Source organism: Lingula anatina, chromosome 2, assembly GCF_051362555.1.
Source record: "Lingula anatina isolate TDL-2025a chromosome 2, LinAna3.0, whole genome shotgun sequence".
In the NCBI taxonomy this organism is placed as follows: Eukaryota; Metazoa; Brachiopoda; class Lingulata; order Lingulida; family Lingulidae; genus Lingula; species Lingula anatina.
Window position 1 is genome coordinate 38,278,007 of NC_141768.1, and position 23,125 is coordinate 38,301,131.

The window sequence follows — 23,125 nt, forward strand, 5'->3', positions numbered from 1 at the left end:
TTATGACGGGGGACACCAGTGCACCCCATATATACGATTTGGGTTTTGTGTCCAGACCCTTATAGCACACCCCATGCGACATTGCTCCATAATACGCCTTGGTTGCAGAACAAATTCTAGCAGCCGTGTGGTCATCCGCCGTGCAGTTGCTATTAAAGGTCATACCCAGAATATTTAAAGAGTCCGTCGTTTCCATAGGATATCGACCTAAGAACCACGAAGGGGGTGTTTTTAATAATACTTTTCCTACCGTCATACATTTTGATTTTTTGAGACTAAATTTCATTCTCCAGCGCAGGGAGAAGTCATAACAGATATTAATCAGCTCTTGAAGTCCAGTCACAGTTGTAGAAAAAATTGTTAAGTCATCAGCATAGGTAATATTATTGTATAAGTTATTTCCGATTAAAACACCAGCTTTTGTAGAAGATAATTCCTTAAGCAGCTCGTCAATAAAAATGTTAAAAAGGATCGGGGATAAAATACTACCCTGCCTTGTTCCCCGGGTAATTTTAAAATTAGCACTATATGAGCCTCCCCACCTTACTGAAGCACTTAAACACTTATACAATTTATAAAGATATAACCAATGTGAATCGGGGAGGACATCAAACAGTTTATGCAAAACTCCCAAAGCAGTATTATATATGATACTCACTGAAGAGCTTCCTTTATTTTGATTGAATAAAAAACTTGAAAACACTTCTCACATACAGCACTGTGCAATTCCCAAATACCTACATATTAGCCAATTCATATACATTTTAGGTACATATTATTTTATCAAGTGATTTGTTGGCATTTATATATATTTAATATGTATATCAAATTAAATGAATAAAATAAAAATAAGATTCATGAATTTGTTCATGCAAATGGCACCTTGTGTGAAAACAATTCATAGTATTACTAGTAGTAAATTCACTTTATAATTTAAACATTTAGCTCTTGTGAATAGCTTCATGTCTTTTAAGATCTTTCTCGTAAGCGAAAACTTTCCAGCAAGAATGGCAGTTGAAAGTCCTAACATTGGTGTGGATCCTCTCGTGGCTGTTACGTGTACCAGATTGCGTAAACCCTTTTCTGCAGAATCTACACTTGAATGGTCTTTCTCCTGTGTGAACTTGTTCATGGTTAACAGCAGCAGGCTTCTGCACAAAGCTTCTCTCACAGAAACGGCATTTATGTGGCCTTTCTCCAGTATGGGTCATTTCATGCATTACTAAACTTCGCCTTGTAGTGAAAGTCTTTCCACAAATCTTACAAACATTTGGCTTCTCACCTAAATGAGATCTTTCATGAAGAGTAATTCTATACATGGTAGGAAAGTCTTGACCACAGTACTGGCAGATGTACACTTTTGGCTCTCTTGGTTTTGTATGAGTCCATTCATGGACTTAATAACCATGTTGGATTAGGATGCTTAGAATTAGACAAGATGACTAAGTATTTCTTTCCTGCAACTTTAACTCCACTAGAATCAACCTGTTTAATTGATGCGTTTTGGTCAGTTTTTGTTTTTGGTATGATCTGTGTATTTGTAAATGCCTCTTGCTGTCCTTTGGTTTCAGAGACAACTTGAGTCAAAGTATTACTGTGATCTGAATCTTGCTCTTTTTTCGTTTCAGAGACAGCGTGAGTAATGGAATTACTGTGAACTGAATCTTGCTCCCAAGTAGTGCCTGAGTCAGCTTGAATAATAGAGTCACTATGTTCTAAATCTTGCCGTCTTTCAGTGTCAGTGACTGTTTCAGAAATGAAAGTATTCTGCTCTGACTCTTGCTGTCTTCTGGGGTACAATTTACTATGAGAATTGAAACTGCAATGTGTTGAACTGTGCACCCCGATGGTGTCAGATATAACTGGATGATGAATATTGGTACCACCTTTGCAGTAGCTGAAATAGAAAACATAAGTTAAAGCTATATATTCATTTATCAACAGTATCATAAAAATACAACTTTTATATTTATTCATGTTGTTTTTTTTCTTAGTTCTTAATTTCCATTAAAAATCACTTGCATCATCATTGAACTTTAATTTAAAATTAAGGTACGAGAAGATGTCATTGTAAATGATCCACTTTTCAGAAAAAGACCCCCCCCCCCCCCCCCCCCCCGTGAAATTGCCGGCTATAGACCTACAAATTGTCATATTAAACCAGACATTGATCAAGTTCAAGATAACTTATTTTAATGGTGAAACTTACTAGTCCATCAAATGTTTTGCCAGGCTTTCATTTGTTTCTAATTGTAGTTGATCTTTTAAAGCATTCCACCTTGGCAATTGCTGACCAATGTTTATCCCTATCCCTGATTCCAGAAATTGTTCCAAGGGCCTGATGACCTTCTCTTGAGATGGTGTCCCTTCAAACTGAGAACCTTCAAACTGAGAACCTGAATTGATTAATAGTAGAAAACTGCATGAGGGAAATGGTTCTTAATTTATTTGCTTTGAAGAAAATGAAGTTATTCTATCAAGTAAAACTGTCATTCTTTGCTAGTGGTTACAAAATTTTGAATTTTACCGAAAATTTCAAACTTTCTCTGGGAAGCTGTAATTTTGCAATGTGACAGCCACACCATCACAGTTTATCATTTCATCAAAAGGGAAACAGCAGATGCCCTTGTCAGGGCACACAGGAGAGTTGAACAGCTATACCCTCCAAATCCAAGACGCCTTACATGGGAGATATAATTAGCACTAAAACTAATGAAAATCTAATGGAATGTTTTTAGTTTTAGTTTAAATCATAAGGGGGTGTTGTCTCAATGCTTTAATTGAAGAATTCAATCCACATTTCATTATTGATAAAAATGGTGAATATGTCTGACACGGTAAAGTTAGTGAAGCGGGAACAAAAACTTTTTATAATCATGTAAATAATAACAATATTTTTGCTATTTACCACACATACTTCAAGCATGAGAGGAACATCACTCTCACACACTTTTAAATTGGAATTGACAAACACAGAGTCGGGGTAGTGCTAGCAATTTTTTTCGCTAAGCCATATCACCACACTTTTGTCAATTTGTTATCAAAATGGTTATAATTTGGCTAAAACATATCAAATCTAGCCCTTTTTCTTTAGCCAATTTCAGTCAGTTTTAGCATTTGGCTAAATTGGCGAGTGTTAGCGCTACCCCAGCAGAGAAATGATGCACATATTTTTTTTTTACTATAACTCTGTTACATGGGAAACACACTGAACAAAGTTGATCTAAAGAATGTTCCAGAGTGTATAATACAAGGAATCTTTTTACTCTGATAACAAAAAATGGGTACGGAACCCAAGTTTAAGACTGGATTCCTATACTTAGATCGATCCATCTGGATCAACCTAGCTCCCTGGGGGTTCATGCTATCAGCTCAAGAGGCTTAAATGACTGTCATGCCTACAGAATCAGCTAGGGGTAAAGATAATTACCCCCTAACTGTAACAGTTTTACTAGGTGTGACAGACCTTTAAGCCATTTAGTTTGATAGAAATTTAGTGAGATACATCGATCCAAATATTTGTGGAAATGGTCCCTCAGATGGTTTTAATCTTTCTTCAGCACATATTTTTAAAGAGTAAAATTGATCTTATTTTATCTAATTTTGACAGACCATATTCAACTTTTCATTTTATACTTATATGTATAAATATGACAATAAATAGTTTTACTATTATGGTTAACACTATGGATATTGTAAAACAAGCACTTTTCATTTTTGCCTCCCGTTGACTTTCAAGCTGTCTTCTTTCCAGTCTCCAACAAAGGACTTGTTTACAAGTACACTCACCTTCAACTGTCACACATGCTTCACAGAAGCAGGATCGCTCCTTATAGCTCACAACAAATGGAGTGTGGCCCCGTAATGATCTTTTCAAGTTGATTGCAGCTCTCTTCTCAGGGGTCAAAGCAGCTCTATATTTTCTTTTCCTTTCTCTTTCTTTTTTTCGCTTTGCTGCTAACGAAGTTCTTGTATTAACAGTTGGATTGGCACTTACTGGTTCTCCTTTCGTTCTTGTATTAACAGTTGGATTGGCATTTACTGGTTCTCCTTTCTCTTTTTTTTTCTGGCGGTATTTCTGTGTCCGAAGCCTGCTCTTTTCCTTGCCCCGTAATGATCTTTTCAAGTTGATTGCAGCTCTCTTCTCAGGGGTCAAAGCAGCTCTATATTTTCTTTTCCTTTCTCTTTCTTTTTTTCGCTTTGCTGCTAACGAAGTTCTTGTATTAACAGTTGGATTGGCACTTACTGGTTCTCCTTTCGTTCTTGTATTAACAGTTGGATTGGCATTTACTGGTTCTCCTTTCTCTTTTTTTTTCTGGCGGTATTTCTGTGTCCGAAGCCTGCTCTTTTCCTTGTCTGCTTTTTTCTGTTCCTCAGACCTGTTAGCCCTGTATTCTTTTGCCTTTTTTCTCTGTTTTTCTAGGTATTTGGCATACTGTAACTTTGCCCGTAACTTCTCTCTATATCTGCGCATTCTCTTTGCAGAAGGTGTAATGTTATCACTCATCCCAGGTGAGGCCAGTGGTGCCACTGATGTTTGGCTATCAATGTCTGAGTATATGCCCCTTTTTCTGTCGTACAATCTGGCTGAAACTTTGAGTGGGGTCTTGTCAGGCTCTGCTAAAACAGTCATAGATAGGAATAATATATATTATAATATAACGCAAAACTAGACAGTCATGAAACACAAGTTAAACTGGGGATATTGCATTTATCTTATTCAGTTATTAATATGTTATATATAATGTTATATATGTGTGTGTGTGTGTGGTGTGTGTGTGTGTGTACACATCCCTCACTGGAGAGCTAAAAGTAGATCTTTAGACTGGTACTGGTGGAGAAGAAAGCAGCATGAAATCTTACCTGAACTACAGTTGTCCTCAGCCATTATTGGGGGTATGCTTGTATGGCTTCAGCTTTGTGATGAAAAAAATACTACCTGTGAAAAGATTTTTGGACTTGTAAAATTCATACTGTGTCCTGTGAAAAAAAAGTGATCAAACATATCTCAGCATTGCAATGCTTTTCACAGCATTTTGGTTTATATATATCTAATAATATAGACAGTTACTGCACTTCTTCATAATCCGGAGTTGCTTATTCAAACAAGGTACAGTGCATTATGAACAGCAAACACGCATTAGTTTACTGGGACACATTTTCTTCACCCATTTTTCGGTGCTTCAATGTGTCCCTGTAACGTACCGGTGTGGCATGATAGACCCGTGCCGTGACGAAACCGTTCTGCACATGCGCATTGAGGGTAGATTGAAAGAAGTAACTTCCGGTATGACGATGTCGTCCTAAGTAGGCGCTATGTTTGCACTGAACTATGATCTTTCAATTCATAATTCAGTGGCTTTCGTCATGAGAGAGTATGTATTTGATAATCTTATAACTACAGTATACGGGGGAATGTTGGAAGTGAGCTTTTGATCGTGACTGAACTGTTTTGCTCTGTGTGAAAAGCGTGGTAGATCGTAGACTCGAATGTTTTCACTCTACAATGTTCTTTCAATTCAGAGTTCAGTCATTTTCATTAAAAAGAAATTGTGTGTTTGATAATACTACAACTTTCTCTACGTGGAAATGTTGGAAATGCATGTGCAGCTACGTACTGTAAGTCAACAGACTGCTACCCCCGCTTGAATAATCCGTCAGAACGGTTTATTCACGGTGTGACTGAATTGCGCAATACAGCGCAACACAGTGCAATACACTTCAAAAATCAAATCTAGTTGCTATTACACAAAAGAAATGACCATTCCCAGCAAAGTAGGGTGATATAAAAACAACCTATATTACTAGGTTAGTAATATCGTTGATATAACTTAACAAATCAGCAAGACTTTATATTGTCCGGTTGGCAGCCATGTTGGCGAGTGGCTCTTTTGGATATATTACTGGCCAAGAAGAGCTACTCACCAACATGGCAGCTGACCAAACAATGAAAAAATTGTCAAGTTGTATCAGCAATATTAATTACTATGTACTATATTTTGCTTTTATATCACCCTATTTTATTTGAGATTACCCTTTCCTGTGTTTACTTGCAACTGGACTTGTGTTATCAAGTGTATTGCACTGTGTTGCGCTGTATTGCAGTGTATTGCGCATTTCAGTCACACCCGTTTATTCACGACGACGGTTTCTTCACGTGACACCGGTAGTGACGCGATAAATTCATTTTTGCTGTTTTTTACAGACGGTTAAATTCTTAACGCACTGAATACAGCGTAGCAGCTTATATTTAAGACAAAACTAAAATATATCTTTCAATATAAATACTATTGAGTTTTCGAGAACAAGAAAACATGAACAAGGGACATATACGAAAAACGAAAGTTCAGACGAAGTCACCCTACTAATCAGTAAGAATTAAACAATACACATATAGATATGTTGAAACAATTGAAGGAAAATGAAACGAAACACAGTATTTCTCACCTTCATACAAGGAAGATCTTTATAGCAGTCCCGCAGCGGTTAAATTTAGGAAATTACAGGCGGGCCCCGCATCTGGTCTCGACAGCGTCACTGCATATCAGGACACGCGCCAGTTTGAGCTGATGCAAAAGAAGCCATTCGTGTGTAAGACGTCATCAGTTAGTGAGTATGGAAGAAGATCGCTATCGATGTAGACTATAATTTTCACGCGGCATTTTAAAGGGATAATAATTTAACTCTTCGTTTCGGCCAAAAAATGAATTTTCCTGGAGTAAACAACAAATTTCCTATACTTACCAATGGTTAATGAATCCATTTTAACATTCAAAGTTAGTCCCTGTTTTTTTCTAAAAAGTTTGGATTTTGTTAAAATCTCTTAAGATGGAGCCATCAATGGAGGTCACGTGGTCTAAAGACAAGCTCAGATATCAGAATAATAGCTATTGACCCATTAGAGCCTGCGTCATCAAAACAAACGGCAGCCATTCTGGAGGGAGACCGGAATCGTCTGCTGCGCATGAACAAGCCATGGCTGTAGTTCAGTTTTCGTTTTCTGTATTTTCTTTGATATTTAACCGAGCAAAATGATGAATTACTGCAGGTTATTTGATCGAGAGAAGATAACTAACTTTACAAGCGTTCACAGGCTGCCTGCAGTGGTAACAATCCATGGTGAAGGAACTAAAACCATAAACGGAGGAGAGACGGCGAGGTGGCTGTGAATCAAGACTCTTCGGAAAAGTAAAGGATAAAACTAATTTATTTTATAGCAAAGAATGGAGACCCAGCTGTGCAGATTTTACCATAAAAGAAAAAACAGTAGAAAACCAAAGACCTAGGTGTGTACATTTGGGGCGCACGTACACTACATATATATTTAAAGTAGTGCCCAAAAAGTTTGGGTGGAGAGTGTGTTAATTTGTTAAAACGTGTGGAAATACCCAGGCAGGGTTTCGACTTTTATAATGAAGACTCACCTATTGCCTTGGGTGTAATTTGTTATCAGTTACGGTGCTCTCTAGATTTTATCGGCTGTCACCTACCTCTTAAATACCTGGCTAGCATTATTGCCAATTAGTGTCAAGGCTATATTTGTACACAGCTGAGCTGGGCCAATTAAATCAATTACCTGTATGAGGTGCATTTGGAAGTTAGTGGCTTAATTTTCGATTTGGTGTAGTGATAAGAATAATTTTATTTTGCAAGTAAATTCTACCTCAGGTGTAATTGACATATAACCTCATGAAATGAATTTGCACTTTCCTCTGTAAAAATGTTAAATTCTGCTCCTTTCAACTGTAATGTTGTAAGTTACAATATGAATAAAAATCACTATTGTCATCTTTCTATTAATTGACATTTTGGAAATTGACTGGCATTTCCCACCAAGCCACACTGATTGGGCGCAAGTAAATTATCAAAAAAAAAAAAAAACAGAAATGAAGATCAATTCATGAACTGAATTATTGTTATTTTACATTGGACATCATAAATACATAAGTGTGAAAAATGCCTTGCTTCTGTGAATGACTGAATAATAATAAAATCCTAACATGTTGCTTATACGAATGGTTGCATTCATGGTGAATAATAAACTCTCTCAAACCACAGTCTTGTTACATGTACTTTCTAATGCACCAATATGAAGTACAAGGATGCTGAAATAATTTCTGACAGCTTCACGATGTAGAGATAAGTCATATAACTGACAGCAATATTTCATGTCATACTTTATGACAATCCTGCATACATTCTTCCTTGAGTCCACAAGGGTTTATCCTGATGATCAGCTCAAATTTCTCCTTATATCTATCCTTTATGAAAAAAGTTGCTTCTATGTAAGGTTAAACTTATGATTACACATTAAACTCTCTCAAACTATAACTGTTATTACCCAATGAACAAGAAAAATGAAGTACAAGATAACTGAACTATCTTCTGACAACACGATGTTGGATAAGTAGCATTTGGTAGGATTCCATGTTTTTAGACTGTCTTGAGTTCATATTGGTCGATCCTGCTGAGCAGCTGACGCTTCAGCTTGTATATATCCTTTTCCCTTTGGTGTACTTGATCGCGATATGAAGTTTGTTTTATTTTATTTGGTTCACCTATATTACCGCTACTATTGCCCGTCGTTCATTCCCTCCAGCATGGCCGCGGGACTAGTGTTATGGAGCAAATATGACGTCACTGTAATGGGTTAATAACTGCCCTTTTTTTGTGATTAAACAGAATATATTATATTTCTATGAGTTATTCACAATGTTTTTATTGTAAAATATAGATCTCATACGAAGAGTTATTATCCCTTTAAAGTCGTCTGATAAAAATCGATCTCTGAAGTTTCAGCGTAACAAAAGTTACTGTACATTGGGACGCGGTGAAGAAAAATCGACCTTGTTGAGCAAGAAATGTGAAATTCTTAAGAAAACTGATATTAGCATGGGCTTCGTGACACAAACTAACCGACAGAGTACTATATGGACGATTGAAGAGTTTTAATACGGAAAGATAGGATTAGATGATATTTTCATTGGGGTGGGACGCGGCATATTTTGTAACGTTAGTTATACGTACGCTAATTTTGTGATCATTTTTCAGTGACTGCAAATAAATTTTTATTTAAATAACCATTTGCACATTCTGTTTGCAGTAGGTGTATTTCCTGTTTCAATAATCCATTCAAACCCTAAACAAACGTTACTGTTCCTAAATATTAGGGGGGTCTGCCATATAGATAAACGTCCCAATAAAATATTCGTCCTGATAGATACGTCTCTATATATACATACACGTCTCAATAGATTTACGACTCGTTAAATTTATGTTCCGATAGATCCACCAACAGATTCCTATAAACCCACGTATCTTTAGATACATCTAGGCCTATCTGACATATCGTCATCGGCTAAAAGGCCGATATCAACTTGTGATACAGGTATGAGGCTTTCGAGTGATAGTCTGGCTGCGAATATATACTGATCCACTTAGTGATCTGACTTAATTACAACCTGATATTTATTATTTATTCATTTATTTATGTATTTATATATTTATTAGGTTTTCAAACAAGACAAACATGTACGTTCGCGTCTACACGTCTATCACACTCTAAAGTTCGGGAACGAGTCGCAAACATGAAACAGAACACATTTTAAGTGTGCAAATGTTACATGTTGAGAACGCTTTAAACAGTCTTCTGGCGCCAGAACACTGAGCGTTGTGAAATATAGAACACATTTTTATGTTCTTTTTTGTTTTGTTTTGTTTTGTTTAGAACACATTTACATGTAAATTCAGAACACTTTTTACGTGTTCAAATGTTACATTTTGAGAACGCTTTAAACAGTGTTCTGACGCTAGAACAGTAAGCGTTGTGAAATATAGGACACATTTTTATGTTCTTTTTATGTTCTTTCACTGAGTAAATTGTGTGAAAACGATCTAGTAGAATATAAATTGCTAAAATGATAAATATGTGTAGGCCTACTTTAAAGAAGTGCATTTTATGTGCTGAGTAGTAGCCTATACCAACTATTTTGAGCAAAAGCTTACCTGTAATGGATCTATCGGTATTTGGATCTAAAAATACGTGGATCTATAGGTATGCGGATTTAAAGGACGTGGGTTTATGAGGACGTCGTATCCATAGGAACGCAAATACATAGGACAGCAGTAAAAAATCGGATCTATCGGTATTTAATCTAAAAAGACGTTTTTTCAGTTTTTCCTTTATGTATCTATCGGTAACGGGAGTATAGGGACGTGTAATATTTTGGGACTAAATTTTATCCGTACGTTAAATAGAGGTAGGGTCGAAATTCCACAAAAATGGAAGCCATTTTGAGGGTAATTTCGATATATTTTCTGCTTTTTCTCTTATTTTGCTTTTATAACAGCATGCATCCTCCTTGCTCATGTAGCTTCTTTGATTTGCTATTGAAACATACACAACGATGTCATGAGAATTTGGTCTGCTATCTAAATTTAAATTTCGTTCTTGTTATGCCTCCCCTCCCCCCCCCTCCCCGCAGTGCACCACTAGCAAAGAATGACTGAAAAATTATTTGAATTCACCAGGCCTCCTGTACATATATAATCCAAAGCATGCCACTGTACCATGAAAATCTGACTCCCCTAAAAGGTGGCTCATCATGAAATTTTAAACCCCCCCCCCTGTGAAATATTTGACTCTTCCAACAAAACTTCAAAAATCTTATTTTATGTGAGTATATTACTTTTATCTAGTAGTATGCATAATGGAGAATACATCGGCACTTTTTGTTAGTTTGCAGGTAAAAATTTTCATGAGAAAATAAGAAAATTAAAAATGTGTATTTTACTACCCAATGACTCCCCTATGAAAAAATTATTTGTTTGATATTTGGGGGTTATTTCAACATCTTTCCCTTTAGTATACTTTATGGAGAATACATTGGAAATATTTGATAGTGTGGGTGAAATGGGGGCCGTAGCAATAGTCCGAAGGTTCAATAGTCCGAAGGTTCATTGGTCCGAATATTCACTATAGAACCTTCGGACCAATGAACCCTTGATTAAAAAATCGATGAAAAATGTTACCACTTTTCGGACCAATGAACCTTCGGACCAATGAACCTTCGGACTATCGAGACACCCCCGTGAAATGGTATGGTGACTAAATATTAAGTAGGGCCTTTTCTTCATGGGAGTGCAAACCCCATGGGTATGAACATGAAGATTTTTTATGATTACTTTATATTTGGGAGTTCATACTAGAATCAATCACTTGGAAACATTTTTCCTTTTCCTCTATCTTTCTTGATTTATATTTTCAGTCTTGTGCATCAGCAGCACTCTTTCCTGAGTACATTGTCCACTCTGGTGGTAATATTGTAGGTACTTGGAAAACTGTTAAAGGCTGGTGATATTGGCTAGTGATGTTGATGTCAAGATAGAGTTGGATTCTTTTTACTACCTTATCAACTGCCAAAGAAAATGCAATTAATTATCAGGATTAGTAAAATGTTGCTAAAAAATTGTGCCACTAAAGAGAGTTTTAAAGGTTAATTTAAACTAATCTTTTGAATAATTTTATCTATTGTACATACGCATGAAAGTTTAGCATTCAACTATGCAAGTTAAAGTTATATATTTAGAATTTGAGAAATCATTATCTGTGATTCTTTGTTATTATTGATAAGAAAATGGACACTGGAAATGTTTCACAGATTGTATAATATTTTTTCTTTCCATCCCATTGTGATTTTCAATTACATGGAATATCTGTGTTTGTATAAGTTATGTTCTATGGACATATTTTGTTGAGTCGTTGTTTTAAAGAGTCAGTGTTGTATTTACCTAAACTACATCTTTAAGAAAATGATTGACATAGTAATTTCAGTTAGATGAAACTTAAAAATTAAATGCTCATGGTGCTTTGTAGCCATGGATTTGAAAGCTTGCTATGATCAATAAAATGAAGTATAGATACAAAAACCACAAGACCTCTTTCAACTGCTTATCCAAACACCACCATACCTCATTAAGCAACTATATTTGGACTCTTAAGGAAAAAAAAAATCAACTATGAACTGAAGTAGTCAAACACAACCAAACGGTGTTAGCTCTGCCTATGGGAAAAGTTTAACATCATTACTGCGGAAGGACAGAAAACACTGAACTCAAAAAATGAACTCGTCAGTAAATGCCGACATTCCAGAAAAAACTTGCTGAAAAACATGGATTATACGCACCGATTTTCCAAAGTTACTTATATATTTGTCTCAAAACCACAGTCATTTATAATGTAACGTAACAGCATTCCTTTGTTACCTGTACGTGCGATGTGGTGCTAACGTCACATGCATATTTTTTTGTGCGACGTTTTGCATCAACCATTTGAAGTTAGTCTTCTTTTGTATTTTGATCTGTTTGCACCCCTGACGAGGCCTCCGGGCCGAAACAGCTGTATATATATAATTTTTTTTCTTGGTTTCAAGATCAAAGCAAAGTGTACATGACCTATTAATGTATAATTTTTAACACCTATAACACACTTATGCAAAACTCCCAAAGCAGTATCATATATGACACTCACTGAAGAGCTTCCTTTATTTTGATTGAATAAAAAACTTGAAAACACTTCTCACATACAGCACTGTGCAATTCCCAAATACCTACATATTAGCCAATTCATATACATTTTAGGTACATATTATTTTATCAAGTGATTTGTTGGCATTTAAATGTATTCAATATGTACATCAAATTAAATGAATAAAATAAAAATAAGATTCATGAATTTGTTCATGCAAATGGCACCTTGTGCGAAAACAATTCATAGTATTACTAGTAGTAAATTCACTTTATAATTTAAACATTTAGCTCTTGTGAATAGCTTCATGTCTTTTAAGAGCTTTTTCGTAAGCAAAAACTTTCCAGCAAGAATGGCAGTTGAAAGTCCTAACATTGGTGTGGATCCTCTCGTGGCTGTTACGTGTACCAGATTGCGTAAACCCTTTTCTGCAGAATCTACACTTGAATGGTCTTTCTCCTGTGTGAACTCGTTCATGGTTAACAGCAGCAGGCTTCTGCACAAAGCTTCTCTCACAGAAACGGCATTTATGTGGCCTTTCTCCAGTATGGGTCATTTCATGCATTACTAAACTTCGCCTTGTAGCGAAAGTCTTTCCACAAATCTTACAAACATGTGGCTTCTCACCTAAATGAGATCTTTCATGAAGAGTAATTCTATACATCGTAGGAAAGTCTTGACCACAGTACTGGCAGATGTACACTTTTGGCTCTCTCGGTTTTGTATGAGTCCATTCATGAGCCTCACGTTCCTTTTCGTAAACCAGACAATTACACATTTTACATCGATATATTTCTGAAACATCTTTGTGCATGATGTTGTGTAAACGGAGAAGCACAAAGGAACCAAAACTCTTCCCACAAGTCTCACAGATAAAAGACCCATTTCCATGTTCCTTTTGATCCATCTCTTTTTTGATTTTTATATTAGATTTCTTTGCTTTCAATATAGAAATGTCACTAGACATTTTTTCTGGTTCTTCATAAGTATGCTTAGTTGCAATTTTGTTTTTCACAGTAATATGTGGCTCAGAGGCAATAGTGCCAACAACAAGTGCATTTTCTTGATCTGACAAGAGATGTCCTCTATGAGTAGAACCCAAAGAGCTTGTTAGAGCTGTATTGGAAGAAACACTTGATGTTATGGTCATCTTATTGGCTGCTGTCTTGGTTGGTATTTCACTATGAATAACATTTGGTTGAGTAGAAACAACATGAGGACTTTTTGAATCCACATCTTTGTTAAGCATCAGCTCCCTTTTTTGGACTGGAATTAATAAACATGTTGGATTAGGATGCTTAGAATTAGTCAAGATGACTAAGTATTTCTTTCCTGCAACTTTAACTCCACTAGAATCAACCTGTTTAATTGATGCGTTTTGGTCAGTTTTTGTTTTTGGTATGATCTGTGTATTTGCAGATGCCTCTTGCTGTCCTTTGGTTTCAGAGACAGCTTGAGTCAAAGTATTACTGTGATCTGAATATTGCTCTCTTTTCGTGTCAGAGACAGCCTGAATAATGGAATTACTGTGAACTGAATCTTGCTCCCTTGTATTGCCTGAGTCAGCCTGAACAATAGAGTTACTATGATCTGAATCTTGCTGTCTTCCAGTGTCAGTGACTGTTTCAGAAATGAAAGTATCCTGCTCTGTCTCTTGCTGTCTTCTGGCGTACAATTTACTTTGAGAATTGTAATTGTAATGTGTTAAACTGTGCACCCCTTTGGTGTCAGTAATAACTGGATGAAGAATATTGGTACCACCTTTGCAGTAGCTGAAATAGAAAACTTAAGTAAAAGTTATATATTCATTTATCAACAGTATCATAAAGATACAACTTAATTGTTTTTGTTTTTCTTGGTTCTTAATCTTAATTTCCATTAAAATTAAAGGTTAATTTGATGCAAGTGTGGATTCAGTATAACACATCAATCCCAGGGGCGGATTTAGGCGGTCTTCTGTGTCTTCCGGAAGACGGTCAGGTTTTTAAGTTTACATTGAGGGGTATCTAATTTTTTCTGTCGGAAGACAGTCAAAAATAGTAGATGGATCAACAAAGATGATTTGGAAGACTGTCAGAAAATATCTCTGGATCCGCCCCTGAATCCATTCTACTAGTTTCTTATATGACTAAAATAAACTTGACCTGCCAAGTTGCAAAATAAAGTAATCCCTCGATCAGCCAAAAAAATAGCTTTAAAACAGCACCTCTTTCTAATTTCTGGTTGAAAATTGACCTACTTATATCTATATGGTAAATGATCCACTTTTCAGAAAAAGACCCCCCTCCCCCAGTGAAATTGCTGGCTATGGGCCTGGTTCTAATATACAAATTGTCATATTAAACCAGACATTGATAAAGCTCAAGATAACTTATTTTAATGGTGAAACTTACTAGTCCATCAAATGTTTTGCCAGGCTTTCATTTGTTTCCAACTGTAGTCTATCTTTTAAAGCATTCCATCTTGGCAATTGCTGACCAATGTTTATCCCTATCCCCGATTCCAGGAATTGCTCCAAGGGCCTGATGACCTTTTCTTGAGATGGGGTCCCTTCTTTATCTAATTCAAACTGAGAACCTGAATTGATTAAAAAGAGAAAACTATGAAGGAAATGGTTCTTAATTTAATTTGCTTTGAAGAAAATGAAGTCATTCTATCATGTAATAATTATTTGAATTCACCTGGCCTGTACATATATAATTCAAAGCATGCCACTGTGTCATGAAAATCTGACTGCCCTAAAGGGTGACTCATCATGAAATTCCCCCCCCCCTCCAAAGAATTATTTGACTCTCCTCACAAAACTTCATTAATCTTATTTTAAGTGAGTATATGACTTTTATCTAGTAGTATGATGGAGGATACATTGGCACTTTTTGTTACTATGCAAGTAAAAATTTTCATGAGAAAATAAAATTAAAAATGTGTATTTTACTACCCAATGACTCCCCTAAGAAAAAACTATTTCTTTGATATTTGGGAATCATTCAACATCTTTCCTTTAGTATACTTTTTGGAGAATACATTGGAAATATTTGAAAGTTTGATGGAAAAATATTGGGTGAAATGGTATGCTGACTAAATATTAAGTATGGCATTTTTTTCATGGGAGTGCAAATCCCATGGATATGAACATAAAGATTTTTTATGATTATTTTATATTTGGGAGTTCATACTTGAGTCAATCACTTGGAAACATTTTTCCTTTTCCTCTATCTTTGTTATCTCTGCACTCCTTTCAGAATGACAAGTAACAGCTGCTTCTGCTTCACAGTGTGGTGCATTCAAAAATTCTGCAGTATCTTGGTCATCAGTGGCTACATCATCCATTTTCTCAGTCTGGCAAACCTCTCTTACTTCCATGTAAAATAAATTGTTTTTATAAATATTAAATACCTTTAAATGCTTTTAGATAAAAGCCTCAATAATTATCTGCAGATTTAATCAGCAGACAAGAAAGGTCAGTGAAAATCGGAGTACATGTGTATAAATTGAACAGTTAAACATTTTGGTGCTGTACACTACATACTATACACACTACCATAACTTACAGTGATATTTGAATATCAGTATCATTCTATTTGTTTAAGGAGGATCCCTACATTGCATTGGTGCTCCCATGCAAATGTTGATGGAATCATGGCACTGCCATCTTTCGAATATCCAATAACTTTAAATAATTATTTGATAACTTACAAACAGGGATCCACCTAGAATACAGTTTATACCATTAAGATGTTCACAATACAGATTCAATAACAGTCTTTGTACAAGTCATGGTTATTAAGTGAAGAGCATCAACAAGTTAAAACATTACTTTAAAAAAATAGCCTAAATTATACCCGTTTTATATCTGGAACACTTTACACTTTTCTTTTCGTGTCGTTTTGCTGTTCTCTGCTTGGGGCCTTTTCTCTGTCGGCGGTTAATCTTGGATACCTGAAATGAAGTACAAAACCAGCCCGTATGTCAAATATAACAAAATTTTAGAAATATCTATGGAGTATTAGCAATTTCTATTTCATAAATAAATAAATACTGACAATATACAACAATATGCCAAAATGTCAATTCATATGTTGCACACGACTCAGAGTATCAGTAACAGTAGTTTTATTCAGGAATCTCTGTGGAGAAGGTACTTGTATTATTTCTGTACTCACTTGTTCTGGACACGCTAGCGCCGATATTGGGTCAGGATATTCCTCTGTGGGTCCGTTTCCACCCACAAAATGTTTGCTACACATGTAGGTGTATTTGGAAATCTTGTCCATGTTGAATTGCTCCATAGGCCTTCCACATAAGTGAACCCACCGCTTGCATTTCTCGAAATTAGTTTTTTGCTTAGGAAAAGGCAAGAAAAAAACACCTGCCATGTACGACTTGTCAGCGTGCCTAGAGTCACTTTTGCAAGTGCCATAAGCACAATGCTTATGCACCATCGCGGTTATAAATATCAAATTTGTGCACTCAATCAATCCAGAGCCCAGTGCTGGTCCTTCCTCACTTCCTGCGCAGTAAGCTATTGCGCAGTATCAACTTTACTAAAATTTCAGTGATAAAATTTAATAATTTCGTGCTCTTCTTACTAGATCTACTTCAAAATGGGTTCAATGTCACACCAAAGTATGTAAATATATAGGAAAATATGCAGGATAACGCTTTGCGTGATGCAACTACATGTACACGTGCCTCACACAGATATTATGCCTTTGAAAGTTTGAATATTCCCACTGGTAGTCTATTAAAAATTGTACCTCACTGTGGCACTTTTTTGTTTTTTTAAGTATGAACTAAAGCAATGTCAGCGCTAACTTTAAGCAGTAGATAAGTACGAACGTGATTATTCAATCCCTCTGATATCATAATTTATCAACCAGTCAATATCTGGAGTTGAACAATACTAGTATCTGTGGAGGGGAGTGTTTGGGGGGGGGGGGGGGGGGGGGGGGTGGAGGCCAATTAGTAAGCAATCATATCGACGTGATTGCTTCTCTGGTAAATTATCTGAGAAATCCAAAATATTTTTTGACTCAAAAATGGTACAATATTTTATTTTAAATTATATTGGTATTATATTTTTGTTAAATGATCTGGAAGAGAGTAGAATGGCAGCACCCTGAGCTTCCTCTTCACTATAGCCTATCTTCATCCTGTCAAGTAACTTGACACGATGAAGATAGGCTATAGTGAAGAAGTTAGTGTCAAGTTATCTCTGAAGCTCAGGGTGAATGGCAGTGAATGAAAAGTTAAATCAATGAATCATGTATAATTGTATTTAATCTATCAAATGTACCGTGCAATTTGCATAAATACATTTGTGGGCTGAAATAGGGCTCAAGTTTGAAAAGCAAACAAATTGGATAATTTTCCCTGTTATATATGAAGTTTTTTTTTTTTTTTTTTTTTTTCTTTTTTGAAATTTTCCATTTTTTTACAATTCAGCATTTTCTAGGTTTGACTTAAATTTCCGTGGTTCTCAAACTATGTGCCTATTTATAATATAATATATATGATTATATTAATATATGATTAATATAAGTATATAGTATTTTAACTGTCTATCCATTTGGCAGCTTTGCTGCTTTGTTAAAGTTCCACTAACAAGAATTAGAAAATCTTTTTTAAAATAAACATTTTAATTGATGGCATGGATTAAGTCCCAGAAATCAACTAGTTTAAACGTAGATTGCAAGGACATTTAAGGTACAATGGATGTTTAATCAAAAACGATTTAATTGACGAATAATCAAAAGGCTGTTTTTAAAAAGTTCCGTTTAAATTTATCGTGTTTTAACATTTAACTATTAAAATTGTCATCTGGGGACAAGTTTCAGCCTAATTGGACGATCTGGGGCAGTAAAGATCTTCTCCTTCACCAAAATCTCTTCCCCATCATAAACCAATTTGTAGCGTTGTAACATCTGAAAAGAGATACACGCACATTAGAGACGCCGTGTGTGTATGTATACCACGTATAGTATCACATTATAAGTTATAATAACTGGAACGTTTGTCGTAAAGAGAGTGCACATGATCTTGTTCTCGTAATTTAATTGCATAGCATAGTTAAAGTAAATGATATGCAAAACTTGTTGCGCTTACTCAACAAATGTATAACGGTGAGTTTGGCTTGAATTGTAGCCTACACAAATATGAACATCTTCTTTTGCACAAATCTATACATTATTGGTCATGTAGCCTACATGTAATTAAGTGCAGTAAAAACGCGGTTAAAGAGTTGTTTACATTTTGAGGATCTTTATTCGTAGCAATTGTATTTTGCTTTTGTGTATTTACTAGTTCACGCATACATTGAGGTTGACCACTATTCCTCCTACTACAGAGCCTTCACGAACTAGAGGTAATGTAAGTTAGTGAAAGGCATAGGGTCACTGTTTTACCGATATAAATGGGATGGTACTGGTCAACATGCAATACCTTAGCAATCACCAAATAGATCTGCTGTTCTGCAAATCTTCTGCCAATACAACTACGAAGCCCGTGCCCAAAAGGAAGAACAACGAACGGTCGCATGTCAACTGTCTCGCCATGGGAGAACTTCGCAGAGGGTGGGTTATGGCGTCTAAGCCATCGTTCTGGAACATAATCGTCTGCGTTCTCAAAATATTCCTCCATGCGGCACATTAGGGCATTTTGGCAGACGACATGAACCTGAGAAAGGGAAGTGTGTATACGTTGAATATCTCTAAATAAATCAGTGTCTTTTATACAAGATCATAAACCATTTTAGAATGGAGTTCTAGAAAAAAATTAGTACGAGTACACGACACATAAAGCTTGGACATAATAACGCTATTATGTCCAAGCATTTAGGAATATTTCCCAAAACGGTGAAGATGGTCAATCGCGAAGCGATAAATTTTTTAGTGAGTAAAGAGATGATGGTTTTTATTATCATTTAAGTTGGCTGTTTGGGAAGAAAAAGCTAAAATAGCTGAGGAGCTAACCCCTTTAGGAATGCAGTAACCACTAATGTTTATATCTCGATCCAGAATTCGATGTGGACCGGCAAGTGTAGGATAAACCATCCTGAAAATAAAAATGAAGTGTGCTCTATATTTGTTAAAAAATCGGTGCCTCGAAGTACCAGTAGAAATAATAAAACATGCAACTCCCGACTTCTGTGTCCGTTTTTCATGTAAGTGTTGTTAATAACTATTCTATAAGTTGATCTACTGGAGTATTTCAAACACAAACATACGGTGGAGGGTGGGGTGTGGGCTTTGTACAGGGGCGGATTTAGGCTGTCTTCCGGGTCTTCCGGAAGACGGCCAGATTTTCAAGTTTACATTGACGGATATCTTTTTTTCTGTCGGAAGACGGTCAAAATGGAGGATTGATCAATAAAGATAATTCGGAAGCCTGTCAGAAGATATCTCTGGATCCACCCCTGTTGTAGAGGGCATTTAGACAACAATATCTAGAGGGTACAAGAGAATTTTCTGTATTGGCACTCGCATAAAGGGGTGAATTGGGGGCATGTTATTCACCTTTTTCAAATAGCAAGCGGTCAAACAAAAACTGGACGACAATTTGATACTTGAAAATTGTCTTTTTTCTTACCTAAAAGATTCTTTCACGCAGGCTGTGAGATATGGTGGTTTAACTAGTTCAGACTGTTTGGCCGTAGGAAACTCGGGAACAAATCGGTTGATTTCATGCCAAAGCTTTTCTTGTTTTTCCGGATGTGATGCCAAGTGATACAAAGCAAACGACAATGTGTTAGTCGTCTGAAAAATTGTTAGAAAAATCTTAGTGTGTATATTAAAGAAGAAAGCATTTAAAGGAGCAGTCTAATCTGTACAATAACTTTCATTATAAAAATCGACAACACTGAAGCATTATGGTTGTGATGGTAATACATGATCCATCATTTGTTTCTGCTATGTACTGGTAAATACTTACCGACTCAGTCCCTGCAGTGAATAAGGACGAAATTGTAGAACATAACTCCTTCAAGGAAATATTTTTGTGATTCAGCAAGAGATTGGGGATGATGTTCTTGAACTCTGAGGATTCTTTTGAGCGCTGGAGACAAGATTCGAAATTCTGAGTATAGAACCTATAAAGAAATGATATAATACAATCGCTAAATCTTGTTTTAAAATTGTCAAATTTATTTAGTATATGTTGAATCTAATGCAAGAAGAATATTTCTAAAGAAGTCAATTTATGCAAAAGTAATTTTTTTTTGGGGGGGGGGGTTATAATCATGAATATTTAAATATTATCATAATTTTAAAACGGCAAGTAAACTAAATGATGTATTAGCCTCCACAGGGGTCCCTTTTATAATTTTTCTCATTTTAGAATTATGGCGTTAAAACCATGAAAAACAGTACATGCATGCATGACCTACTTATGGGTCATATTGTAAAAAGGTTTTCACTACTTGTACATTTGCCGCATGCCAGTCCCCACTAGCCACCCTGAGCTTCAGAGATAACTTGACACTAACCTCTTCACTATATAGCCTATCTTCATCGTGTCAAGTAACATCGTGTCAAGTTACTTGACACGATGAAGATAGGCTATAGTGAAGAGGTTAGTGTCAAGTTATCTCTGAAGCTCAGGATGCAACTAGCTTGATTTTCATGGATTTTCAACCTTAATTTATTATCAAGCAACACACTTATTTTCATAGTTAGATGTAAACTCCTCCAAACTACATGTATAAAGCATATCTACGCAGTTTTGGTAACGGGTGAGCATGTTGGATAGAGGTGCATGTACTTTAAGTTGCCATAATACAAGTGCTCTAAAGCTCTAGTGCATACGTTTGCAGTGTTTTGGTCGCATCCTCAAAGCGTTGGTACATTGGGGTTCGAAAGAGAAGAAAAGTTGGTATGCCTCTCAGCGACTCGTTAAGGCAATCAAACGTTGTCTTCAGTGCAGATCTTACTTCTGGGATGCCATTTTGGAAACTGTTAAGTCTGGTGCCATAACATATCTCCCCTAAAACTAAAAATGAATAAAGGAAATACAAGATAGTGGCATCAAGTCTTAGAAAACGGTTCTGAGACAAGCTTAAGTACCGGATTATATAGAACCTAATGCGGACGTTGCTCAAATTAGAGGAAGAAGAATGTAAAATCTAGTTCTGATCCCTACTCTAGGGTACATTTTATCAGTGAAATACATCTTAAGGAATCCCAGCATTGGAAAGTGTCTATACTTCCACTGGCGTTAACATTTTTAAAACCTTATTTCTATTTGAAAAAAAAAATGAAATCGATTTGGTGGTTCAAATTTTCAAATATACTCAAGAAAATGGATTTAAGGGGGCCGTAGCAATAGTCCAAAGATTCAATAGTCCGAAGGTTCATTGGTCCGAATCTTCACCATAGAACTTTCAGACCAACGAACCCTTGATTAATAGACTAATGAAAATGATACGATTTTTCGGACCAATGAACCTTCGGACTATCGAGACGCCCCCGATTTTCAAATAGAAAAAAATGACTTGTACCTTCTAATGAGAGGGAAAATAACTCCGTTTGAATATTTTCTACGTAGCCATCTTTATCTTTGACAGCCTCTAAATGATCCAAGAAGTCCTCAACCACGCGGTCTTGAACATATAAAAAATTCGCTCCTGAGGCTGGGTTGAGCATTACCTGTTGCAACTTCCTACGCAAGTCCCACCAATGCTGGCCTCGCCTTAACACAGAGAAAAGAGTTGTAATGAATGAGTACTTTAATAAGCAACGTTTCTCAAATCATACATTTTTCTCATACTTTTTGTCATAGTTTTGTCCAAATATCTTTTCAAATAAGTTCAGCCCATACCTTTCTGCTAAGCTGTCGTCGTTTGTATCCATTCTTCTATGGAGAACATTCAAAAGCGGTAGCCCCCCGCGATTTGGGTATTTCCCTTCGTTTCTGAGTAAAGTTGCTACATCTGACGGATTGAATAAGTGAACGACGTGAAAGGGCCCGAAGGAAAAGCGGAAAATGTTACCATAACGACGACGGCATTCGGTAAGTTTTTCTCTTGGGTTTTGAAAACCTGAAATGTCAGCATTTGTCGATCCATATCAAACTTTTGATTGTTGACAGGTTCACACGGTGCGTCTTGAGAGTATGTTCTGCGAGATCGATCATGTCCACAAATTGCAGATATGAGGACCACTCTCTTTGAGGGCTGTCTGGTTAAGCTCTGTATTCAGTACACTAACTACGTAGTATGTGTATTCAGTGTTTTTTTTTTTTTTTTTTTATTGCGCATGCCACGGCCAAGTGCCATTATAACGAAGGAACTTTACTCTAAATAAGTTCTTTGCTTTTAGACCCCTAAATTTTGATCTTTTTAATAATTTAAGCTTTAACTAAATCCATAGTTGTCCACTCAAATAATGTAAGTTTTTGTCCGAAACTTCAGCCCTATTCCTGTTGGATAACTACTGATTTATTTTGGTTCAAAATTATGGTCTAAAAATACAGACAATTTTTTTATTTTGAAACAGTATTGGGAAGGCTGAAGAAAAGAGGAATCACCTTTCCTTGTAGTCAATGGTGAACAGAGATTAACCATATGCCACATGGAGGAGGCCCGAAAGAGTCGACCCATCTACA

The 23,125-nt window shown here is 36.1% G+C and overlaps 3 protein-coding genes across 9 annotated transcripts; all 3 read right to left on the reverse strand.

The window, feature by feature from the left end:
• Positions 1 to 1,046: 1,046 nt before the first annotated feature.
• Positions 1,047 to 6,619, reverse strand: LOC106173273 (uncharacterized). Of its 7 annotated transcripts, none has more exons than XM_013554344.3 (5): positions 6,448 to 6,619; positions 4,864 to 4,939; positions 3,790 to 4,617; positions 2,210 to 2,396; positions 1,047 to 1,897 (listed from the first exon to the last, which is right to left on the reverse strand). In XM_013554344.3, the coding sequence occupies exons 2-5, from the start codon at positions 4,886 to 4,888 to the stop codon at positions 1,390 to 1,392; spliced, it is 1,548 nt and encodes a 515-aa protein (XP_013409798.2). In that variant the 5' UTR covers positions 4,889 to 4,939; positions 6,448 to 6,619; the 3' UTR covers positions 1,047 to 1,389. The 7 variants fall into 7 exon arrangements, with proteins under 7 accessions (XP_013409798.2, XP_013409800.2, XP_013409796.2 ...); XM_013554346.3 differs by having other exon boundaries at positions 2,210 to 2,381; positions 3,790 to 4,620; XM_013554342.3 differs by having other exon boundaries at positions 3,790 to 4,620.
• Positions 6,620 to 12,512: 5,893 nt separating this feature from the next.
• LOC106173271 (uncharacterized) lies at positions 12,513 to 17,194 on the reverse strand. The gene is made up of 5 exons (XM_013554340.3): positions 16,690 to 17,194; positions 16,369 to 16,465; positions 15,703 to 15,882; positions 14,920 to 15,103; positions 12,513 to 14,298 (listed from the first exon to the last, which is right to left on the reverse strand). The coding sequence occupies exons 1-5, from the start codon at positions 16,966 to 16,968 to the stop codon at positions 12,813 to 12,815; spliced, it is 2,226 nt and encodes a 741-aa protein (XP_013409794.2). The 5' UTR covers positions 16,969 to 17,194; the 3' UTR covers positions 12,513 to 12,812.
• Positions 17,195 to 17,478: 284 nt separating this feature from the next.
• LOC106173239 (cytochrome P450 302a1, mitochondrial-like) lies at positions 17,479 to 22,857 on the reverse strand. Its single transcript, XM_013554290.2, has 8 exons — positions 22,340 to 22,857; positions 22,020 to 22,210; positions 21,328 to 21,511; positions 20,456 to 20,612; positions 20,114 to 20,280; positions 19,498 to 19,579; positions 18,968 to 19,201; positions 17,479 to 18,450 (listed from the first exon to the last, which is right to left on the reverse strand). Exons 1-8 carry the CDS (start codon positions 22,369 to 22,371, stop codon positions 18,343 to 18,345), a joined length of 1,155 nt encoding a protein of 384 aa, XP_013409744.1. The 5' UTR covers positions 22,372 to 22,857; the 3' UTR covers positions 17,479 to 18,342.
• Between the last annotated feature and the right edge of the window lie 268 nt (positions 22,858 to 23,125).